The 9750-nt window shown below is 38.4% G+C and overlaps 1 protein-coding gene across 1 annotated transcript; it reads left to right on the forward strand.

Moving 5' to 3' along the window:
• Positions 1-1316: 1316 nt before the first annotated feature.
• haus5 (HAUS augmin-like complex, subunit 5) lies at positions 1317-9703 on the forward strand. Its single transcript, XM_065956003.1, has 19 exons — positions 1317-1609; positions 1721-1783; positions 1926-1958; positions 2334-2358; positions 2543-2675; positions 2823-2982; positions 3126-3222; positions 4202-4293; positions 4471-4525; positions 4633-4760; positions 4857-4938; positions 5077-5231; positions 5665-5827; positions 5959-6039; positions 6138-6283; positions 7072-7168; positions 7885-8023; positions 8167-8299; positions 9371-9703. Exons 1-19 carry the CDS (start codon positions 1512-1514, stop codon positions 9471-9473), a joined length of 1983 nt encoding a protein of 660 aa, XP_065812075.1. The 5' UTR covers positions 1317-1511; the 3' UTR covers positions 9474-9703.
• The last annotated feature ends 47 nt before the right edge of the window (positions 9704-9750 follow it).

Raw genomic sequence — 9750 nt, forward strand, 5'->3', positions numbered from 1 at the left:
TGTTGTGCTCTCAGTAGAAAGGTGTTTTTTTTCTATAGTCAACAATGTTCAAGTGGGTTGAAGAAATCAAAAGCCTTACCGGTACTTCATTTTTTTTTTTTTAAATATTGTTTTCATTCTTGTGGAATTAGAAATGTACAGTCACTATTTTATTTTAATTAGGTCTTATTTATTGAATGTTGCCATTGCAACTTTCACTTTTAAAATCTTCTAAGGAGAAAAATGCCAAAATATATGATGACTAAAACATTCACATCATCACCCACTAAGGCCTTTACAGTATGTGCACCATGTGTACAGTGTCTTTAAGCACACTAAAGCCAAGAGAGACTGGCTGAAATGCAGATTTCCTCCTGTCTAAAGTCTAATGCTGTGCATCAAGACATGTATTACATGGTTGATTCTTTGTAGTAAAAAACGAAATAAAAAATGATGTAGCTAAAGAACCAGTGTAGGAATTGTTGAATACTGATCATGATTCACGTTAAATCAGTTGAGGGATTAGATTGTTTGATGCTTTATCAATCTTCTTGATGGAACATTTACAGTTGAAAATGTTTAAATTAATGTATCTCCCCTTTTAATCCACTGTTATACACCTTAACCCTTGTGTCCCCCTTGACCATTATTTGGTTATTTGAGTTGTATTTTCTGCATTCATTCAGGCTGTGATCATTCTCCAGTCTTCATATTAAGTAGAGATGGGTAGTTATAGAAGTTTTGACTTCTAATGAATAGTAATTACAACACCTTTCTACCCTGTGATAAAAAACAACAACAACGGGTACATCCTCTTTGAACCAAGATTTTGCAGACTGGCTTCCACTGACACCACATTTTTTAAAATGTTCCTGGAAATGAAGGTTAATGAAGGTGATTCTCAATTTTATGATGTTAAAGTGGTGCACGCTTGAAAATATTTCAACATGTTTAAAAAAAAAAAAAAAAAAGATATGTTACTATGATACAAACAGACATGCAAAGGGTTTCCATTTAATAAAAAAATGTTTAAATTAAATCAAATAGTTTTAATAAGACAACAACAACAACAACAACAAAAAAACAAAAAAACCTGGAGGACTAGATCAAAAATGAACTGACAGTGACTACTATACTGACACAACTATCTTTTTTGTTGCAACTTATTATTATTATTATATTAATTGTAGGCCTATCTGTTAAAAACAATCATTTATAACATCTTTATCAATCTCAGGATAGTAACCATAGTAACAGACTCCGACCAGCGGCGGCGCTGCGTCAACGAATACGCTGCCCAGTGGCCGGAAGGAAAAACTGTGAATGGGCGGGAAGTTAAAAAAAAAAAAAAAAAAAAAAAAGTATTTCAGACTTAGTTCAAATCGTAAACATTACATTTCAACTTCGTGTATGTTTATTTATGTATTTATTTTGTCGCATCGCCTAGAAGAGTATATTCAGTGTAAGTAGTGTACTATACTTGTTGACGTGTCAGCTCTCTCGTCGTTTTCTTCTCTCGGTCGTCTGTCAGGATGGCGGACAGAAATCTTGTGCAGGAGTTGAAACGATGGGCAACAGGGGAGTTCAGTCTGTCTCCGGAAAGTCTGCCAAATGACAGCTATTTTAAAACGTAGGTTTAAAGTGTTATGTAGGTTATGTTCCCTATTATAACCGTGCATACTAAGGGGTTCCTAACAGGTGATGCGGAGTTAACCAGCTGGTGGTTTGTTTGTTTTTCTAGGCTCTGTGTTGGCTCTGGGAAGTCCATATGGAAATATGTGATCCAACACGTTTTGCAACAGAGGTTAGTCTTCATACTGCCTACTCTTCTTTATGCACGACCGTCCATGTTTGTCATAATAAGTAACATCAAGGCATGTAGTGATTGTCATAAACAAAATTGCAGCTTCTTGAAGAGAACTCAATGAGTGTTTCTGTTTTTACAGGAACGTCCGGATCATGCGTGGGAATCTACAGTGGTATCCATTCTGGCCCTGATTAGGGAGTTGTTGTTAATGTCTTATTTGCAGTGTGTGCATTTATGTGAATATTTACATGTGACACATTTAGTAACTGAGTTGCACTGTTGTTGTTGTTGTTGTTGTTGCCTGTGGTCATCAGGTAGTTGATAGTCGAGCTTGTATAAGGCTTTCTGCTGCCAAGGATGCAAATAACCTTTGTACTCTCTGTTAGGAAGTCTTTTTCTAAACCCTTCAGGGACATTTGTGCTGCATCATATTTACAGCCTCTTAAGTGCTGTCATTCCTCTGTCAGATATCACTTAGTGTACACTGAATGTCTTAGCCTTCATCATTCCTCGGCTCAGTAATGTCCTTGACTTTATAATGTTTAAGGTACAAAGTGCTTCAAAACAAAGAGGTATGAAAACGACTTGTATTCTCCTTGTAATGTATTGCTTTTTATAATTACTTACTGGTTATAGTACTTAATCAGTCTTGAGTTATATGACTACTGGTACACAAAATGAAAGTCTTACATTTGATAAAATAAACAGTCACTGATAAAATAAATGTTTTAACTGCTGGTGTTTTTTTATATTCAGTTGGAGAAAGCTGAAGGCCAAAGTGAGGCTGCTCAGCAGAGAGAGCTTCAGAGGAAGATCGAGCAGCTGAGAGCAGAGATTAGTCACCTGGACTCTCAGATCAGTGGAACAGAGGAACAGTTGGCCGCACAAGGTTGGTACATCAGAAACGGTAAGGGTTGGGTGATCACAACACAGCACTCAAGTAAAAGTCAAGGAAGAAAACCATGTTGCAATATGCCTGTTTCCATACTTCAGCAGTGTCTAAAGTGATCACAAACGCAGTGTTTCCTACTTACAGAGCAGTCCATCAGCCGTACCTGGACCAAGGTGGAGGACAGTCAGCATAGAGAGCTGCTCCTACAGGCCTTCAAGCAGCGCTGCATCTTGGGCAGCAAAGTGCTTACTGATGACACACAAAAGATCAGTGGACACTGCCAGACACTTGAACAAACTGCCAGGTATGGAGGAACTTTTAAAGTTGTGGTATATTAGAAAAAAAAGACAAGGCCAGACCATTTACACAGATTCACTAATCATATAGTCTTAGATATATATATATATATCGTCATGTAGTTTATAAGTATTGTATTGTGTTTTGCAGGAAAGCAGAGATTGAAGTGCCTTTCGATCATAAGCCTTCCAGCTGCAGTGATGGAGAAGATCTCAACTCCAAGTCCACTGCAGAGGCACAGGTCCTGGTAAGAGCTGCTTCAATCTAGTCTGTCATTTATTGAAAGGATTTTAGAGCAGAGATGGGACCGATCCGATATAGCGGTCCGATATTAACTTAATTTACGTATCGGGTATCGGACTGACGGCGCCGATCCACGTCACTTATCAAGAAAGATGGTTGGAAACTTTAAACATTCTCAGCTCGTACAGTCTCACTTTGAAGACCTTTAGGCTGAACTGTAAGTGCCCACAAATCGTCTCCATGACGACGTTCAGAGGAGGTAGAACAGATCCTTCTATATGATCAATTTACAACTCTTACACTTCAGTTTAAAACATTTAATTTGAAAACCTCACAGTTGTTGCTGCTTTCTGTTTGTATGCAAAGCCAGCACAATGCAATGCCATGTTTATTACATCATTGTATAGCCTCACACATAATACCAACAATAACACTATTAGTTATGATAACACAAATATCAGAATCAGTATCAGTACATGTGAATCGGAATCGGATCAGAACTGGGGGGAAAAAAGGATCGGTGCATCTCTCGTTTAGAGTACACTTAGAGTCTGGCATGCACAGTGCTGGTGTTTTAATGTTATCAATGTGTACCTATCTCAGTCAGAAAGCCCAAAACTAAAGAATGAAAACTCACCTGACAAAAATGCCTTTGCTTTTACAGTATTGTATAGGGAGGAAATGGGTTGAAACATTAAATTAACATTAACATATTAAGTGAGAAACTGCATTTGATCAGTGCTGTGCCTGTGTAACTTGTAATACCATATTGAGAGTAATTAATACAGTTTAACATTAATAAAGGTAAAGCAGCACATAAGACTTTGTTTTGCAAAATGCAAAAAAAAACAAGTTAAAAATGCACATTGAATAAGTTTTCAGTTGATCAGCAGTTATTCACACATCTGAGAAATGGTAACCTGTCTTTTGCATAAACGCTGCTGACTGAAGTACATCATCGCATGTTTTTTGTTTCCTGTTAGCGTGAAGTGAGACAGCTGTGTGATGACAGGATCCACTTCTATTGTTCTCTACAAGAGAGCGAACTGAAAACAACGCACTCTGCAGCCAAACAGTAAGGAATCTATCTACCACTGCTCATCAGACCTGTAGTATTGCTTAATATGTAAATTATGTAACCTGAAACTTGTGTGTATATATATATATATATATATATATATATATATCTCGCTACAGATATTCTCAACTTCTTCTTTAGTAGATGAATTGGTCTCTCTCTGTTTCCTCTCAGTCTGACTCGTGAACAAAGGACAGCTGTGTTTCAGTACTGGCTCAGTGCTGTTGAGGTTAGTGTTTTTAAAATTGAAACTCATTTCATTAAATATATAGCTACTTGTGTATTTGCTGTTATTTCCACTTTGCATGAAGGTGTTGTTGCTTGTCATATTGTCAGAATTTGTTGGGCTGTTATCCTCCAAACCACGTCCTCTCAGCGCTGGAGTTTTTAGCTTCCCGAGAGCAGAGGGAACTAGATGAGAAACTCTCCTCTCTGGATGTAACACGGGATGTAACAGCTCTACGGTACAGCAAACGTCCTTGTTATTGTCATGTTCTCTCTTTAATTTAGATTATAAAAAACCCCAAATCAAAACGTTTCTCCTAATTTTATGATTGCAGCTTCCGCTATGAAAGCAATCACCTACTGGACATGTCGGCAGAAGATGAAAATGAGTTGCCACCAGTTAAGACCCTCTTACAGGTGCATAACAGAAACACTCATATACACTGAAATGTGCTACACAGGAACTTCAAAGTTGAAAATATTATGATGTGTTTCCATGTATTTATGATTTACTGTTTGTTTTTTCTTTGTGGAATGACACATTTGATGTTCCAGGCTGCTTGGGAAGAGGTGGAGCAGAGTTTGGTGGAACTGGCCCAGACTCGCTCCAGAGTCCAGCAGCTCCGTAACCAGCTGCAGGCCCGCAGGAAGGAGGCCGAGCTTGAAGTGTCTGTTATCGCAGATGAGAGCCACAACGACACCTTGGCACTGTAAGCAAACTCCCTGTAGAGTTTACTGATGAGGTTCCTGCAAGTCATGAATAGTATACATATATAAATGGTAGTATTATTAATATTATTGTTTTACAATCGGAGCTCATTAATGCCAAACTGGCTAAATGAAGACTAAACAAATGTGTCGAAGCAGTGCTCAAAGTGGCTTGCTGACGGTGAGGTTGAGTGCTGAAAAACCTTCTAAAAATACCATACACTTAACATCATTGTTGATTTTTGGGTAAGTTTTTCTCACAAAAAAAAGCTAAATGACGTGGTACAAATATACCTGTCTGCAGCCATGTATAGCCTAGCTTCCATGCCGGCATCTCCTTTAGGTAATACACCTACTATTGACTAGTACCTTATACAACCCCACTTCAAAAATACTGAACTATCCTTCAATATTTTTTTTAATTGTTGCTGTCAGGTCAGCTCTTAAAGTGGAACTCCAGTGTGTGATGCAGGCGGCAGCCAGGGATCATATTAGAGAGCAGTGTATCCAACTTGACCACCATGCCAGAAGCCGTCAGGAGGTGCTGAAGAACCTGCGCTGTCAATGGCAGAGCATCCTTGACTTCAGACAACTAGTGGTGAGAGCTAACTCATTGCCACAATGACACATTGGAAACATGTAAATATCTGCCAAGCTCATATGAGCTTATAACTAGAGACATCTGTATTTCCAACTTAAATAATGTAACATTTTGCTTTGTCTTTCCAGGTTGTAAGGCAGGAGCAGATCAGAGGTCTGATTAAAGGGAACTCGACAGCTAAGATGGAGCTGCTTCGTCTGCAAACAGAGGTGTGGATGTGCTTCTGTTTGTACCATTGGCTTCATTTTGTGGTGAAAATGAACATTTGTTGTCTCTTGAGGATTTGCATCACTCTGTCTGGTTACAGTTACAGGAATTCATCCAGGGCAAACTGGTGCCACAGTTTGAAGATGTCACCACTTCTGCCAACAGTCTGAGGAATTCTATTTTGAAGGAGGCCAGACAGTTGGGAACAGTGTCCCTTCTTGCTCTCGACCGGAGGACTGTCGAAGGGTAAGATCAAGTCGCCTGGTACATGAAGATGTAAATCCCAGTCAGATCAATAACACCCAGTTTGCAAATGAGTCCTAAACATCCAAAGGATCAAATACTGTTTCAAATGGGTTAAGGGGTTGGAAAAATAAACTGAACAGTCAAGTGTGGCTCCAGCAGAAATGGCAACAACATGGTTAATAAGGGCGAACTCGCACTAGGCAAAGTAATCCCGCACTGTGCTTAAGCCCGATTGCTTAAGCACAATTTATTATAAACTATAAACCCGGCATAGGAAACGTCTGTGTGAATTTTCACTGTGAGCTTTGTGGCTGTTGAAATAAGAAATGTTCTAAAAATTGAAAGTCAATAGTAAGTATTACTAACAATTATTAAAAGTCCTGAAGATTCAAATCAATTGATTAAATAGTAGTTCATGCAGCACATACAGTAGTATGACATCAACATATAGAATTACTTTTCTCAACTAAAAACAGTCAGCATGTCATGTCTCCCACTGCCCTGCCGAACAGTATGGCTACTCTTTCTGCTCCAGGACCTCAGGATTAACAAATTAACCAATGAGCACAATCAACAACAGCATAATGCAAGGCCAAGGAAGTGTATGGATCAAAGCACTCACACTAGTCAAACCAACAGGACTTTAGGGGTGAACCGTGGTCCGGATTGCCTAGTGTGAGTGCACCCTAAAGAACACTCATCACAGGATGGGAATCTTAGTCTTGATTAAGTGGTGACCATCGCTCTATAGATAGGTAATAGATTGTTTGTTCTTTTCTATTTTTCAGAACTCAAAGAATCCCAGTGTCTTGGTTGTCCGTCAATCGTTTGAAGTCCCCGGCCTTCAGCAGCTTGTGTCAGAGCCTGGCATTCCCACTGTACAGAGTAAGTGTGGGCATCAACTAAAGTGCAACACTTTATATGCCTGTTAGTCCTTAAGTGAAGTCACTTTAATTCATAATTAAGTGCTTGATGATTCAGTACTGGAGGTAAAAGTAACTATAAGCTATTATCCTGTAACCACTAGACCTGTGCAGTAAAACCATTTATGCTATGATAATAATAATGAAGTATTTTCACCTTTCTAAACATTGTGAATTGTTTTATTAAAAACATTAACTTGTGTTTCAAAGTGGGAAACTTCTATGTAGTCTTCAAATCTAGCATAGTCACTCTACATTTTAGGTAAATATTTGACTTTTTTACTTTTGCCTGGGAAATGTGCTTTTCGAAACTTGTTGCATTCATGAAAGTTGTGCCTTTATCTCTAGGAATTGCTCTAGCTCGTGTCCACATGCTCAGCTTGGTTTTGATTATCTGTGAGACAGTCACTGCTATCACTTGACTCACTCCTTAATAGCTGTGCTGATATTATCCATTCAAATCTGTTTAACTGTATAGAGGCATGACATCAACAGCCTTGAAGTTTCTAGTCTGCCGCACATTTGCTTTATTGGACGATCTACTTGTCTCTCAAACAAAGCGTGTGTAATTTTTGCTTTTATGATCGACAGATTTGATTTGAATGTCTTTTCTTCTCTTTTGCCTCTGTCTCTGACTTCAACACCTTTTTTCTTCTTCTAATTTTTCTGACACTAAAGGCTCCGGAGGGACTGTGTTGTCAGGCGCGCTCCCAGAAGCTTGAGTTGCGTTTTCTCTGCCAGTTACTGCAGCTTCACTCTGCGTCTCTGCAGAAGACACAAAAGGAAGCAGAACTGTTGCATGCATCTGATCAAAAAGGTAACCAGGGGAATTCATCGGGAGAAGCTTTTATTATATTTAAAAAATACACAGTAAAAAGGGCTGTGATTGGATTCTATGAAAAAACTTGTTTAAAGATGTTTTTATGAATGAAAACTTATTGTATACAATATGCGTCTTAGCTCTGCTGTCCAGAGTTGTGGAAGAGGATCAGAAGCTCCTGAAGACTATGGTACCACGAGCCAGAAGCTTCACCCAACATTGCACCCAAGGCCTTTCATATGGGAGCCAAGTAAAAACTGCTATCTCCTACTGGTAAGGCCAACTTCCAAAGTAGATACCTGCTTGTAAAACACATTAGCTGTTAAACAGCGTATCCTTTTTTTTTTTTACACAGTGTCCATTAAAGAGCATTATTATTATCTTTGTAATGTCAGTCTTTTCATAGTCCCTCGTTCCTATCAGTCAACATTTTATCACTGCTTTCGGAAATCAGACCACGCTGGTTTTCAGGGTTTTGGATGAGTCTGACTGTCTGACCATTGTCCCCTGACCCCCATATGCAAGTGAAGATGAAGTTAAATGTCTAATAAATAAATAACTATGCTAATTACAAAGACATGATCCTGAACTAAACAAAGACTCAGTTGAGTCCAAACGTGTAGACACATCCATGTTAATAAAAGATTTTTATCCTGCATCAGAGTGCCTCGGACTTTCAGTTTAGACTGCCATTTCTTCACAATGAACTGTTTGTAATTAGGACAGTTGTTTATTTATCCGTCCCCTATGCTTGAAGAGCACCTGATTCCTCTACATTTTTTGACCCACTTTGAAGCACTCACTTCAACCATTTTTCTATGAAGATGAAGTTAATTTGAGTTTTTACTTTGCTTGTTTGGAATGAATCCATTCACTCACTACTGTTTTTTGTGTTAACATACACTTAAGTGATGTGTGCAGACACAGTTACAGTGAGATGGATGAAGATAAAGAAACCTTGACATTGTTTTCCAAAAAACAAAGTGTTTAGACGGAGAAATTAACTGCATCTCTGATGGTTCTACGACTTGTGCTTTAAAATAATGTAGTCCATTGTTGAGTGCAAGAATATATGCTAATGTTATAAACTCATTAAGGCCCTCATTTTCAGTTTCAACAGAAGAGTAATTTTATTAGACCAACATATTGTGTTATTGCCTTACCAAAGTTTGTAGTAATGTGTTGTGGTTAGAGACCCTGTTTTCTTTATAGCCTTTAATCATACTCTGTTTTAAAATGACACTGATTTGATAGATTAAAGGATTGTTTTGGATTTATTCCATTAGTCAGGAGTTGGGTAGTTTGCTGATTAACCTTTTCTGTTTTGTATGTTTATATGTTAAGGTGGGAGAGGCCAGCCCAGCATATCCTACCTGAGGTCAGCAAAGGAGGACTGACTTTTCAACAGTGGCTACAAAGGTGGAAACTTGCCACCAAAGCCTCTTAGAATATGGACTGAAGTTCACATTGCACATTGAAGTGACTATGTAACCATACTACAGTAGTTAAAAAAAAATGAACAAAATCAAACCTTTCTTTCTATTTGTTTTTCCTCAATGCTGCTTTTGATGTTGAACCATGTGAAAGTTTATCACTAATACACGATTTTAAATGCAATCATTTGTTCCTCTCTTTCTGGAAATCCATTGTAAAAGACAATAAAGTTGTTTAAAACTGCCTCCTGCTCCTGTATTGAACCAGCAGCATCGACCCTTGCAGCATTT

Source organism: Labrus bergylta, chromosome 6, assembly GCF_963930695.1.
Source record: "Labrus bergylta chromosome 6, fLabBer1.1, whole genome shotgun sequence".
In the NCBI taxonomy this organism is placed as follows: Eukaryota; Metazoa; Chordata; class Actinopteri; order Labriformes; family Labridae; genus Labrus; species Labrus bergylta.

Coding starts and splice junctions, on each gene's coding strand:
- haus5 (XM_065956003.1), top strand. CDS start 1,512: ATGGCGGACAGAAATCTTGTGCAGGAGTTGAAACGATGGGCAACAGGG. Junction 3,223..4,201: donor CTGCAGAGGCACAGGTCCTG/GTAAGAGCTGCT, acceptor GTTTCCTGTTAG/CGTGAAGTGAGACAGCTGTG. Junction 5,232..5,664: donor CACAACGACACCTTGGCACT/GTAAGCAAACTC, acceptor TGTTGCTGTCAG/GTCAGCTCTTAAAGTGGAAC.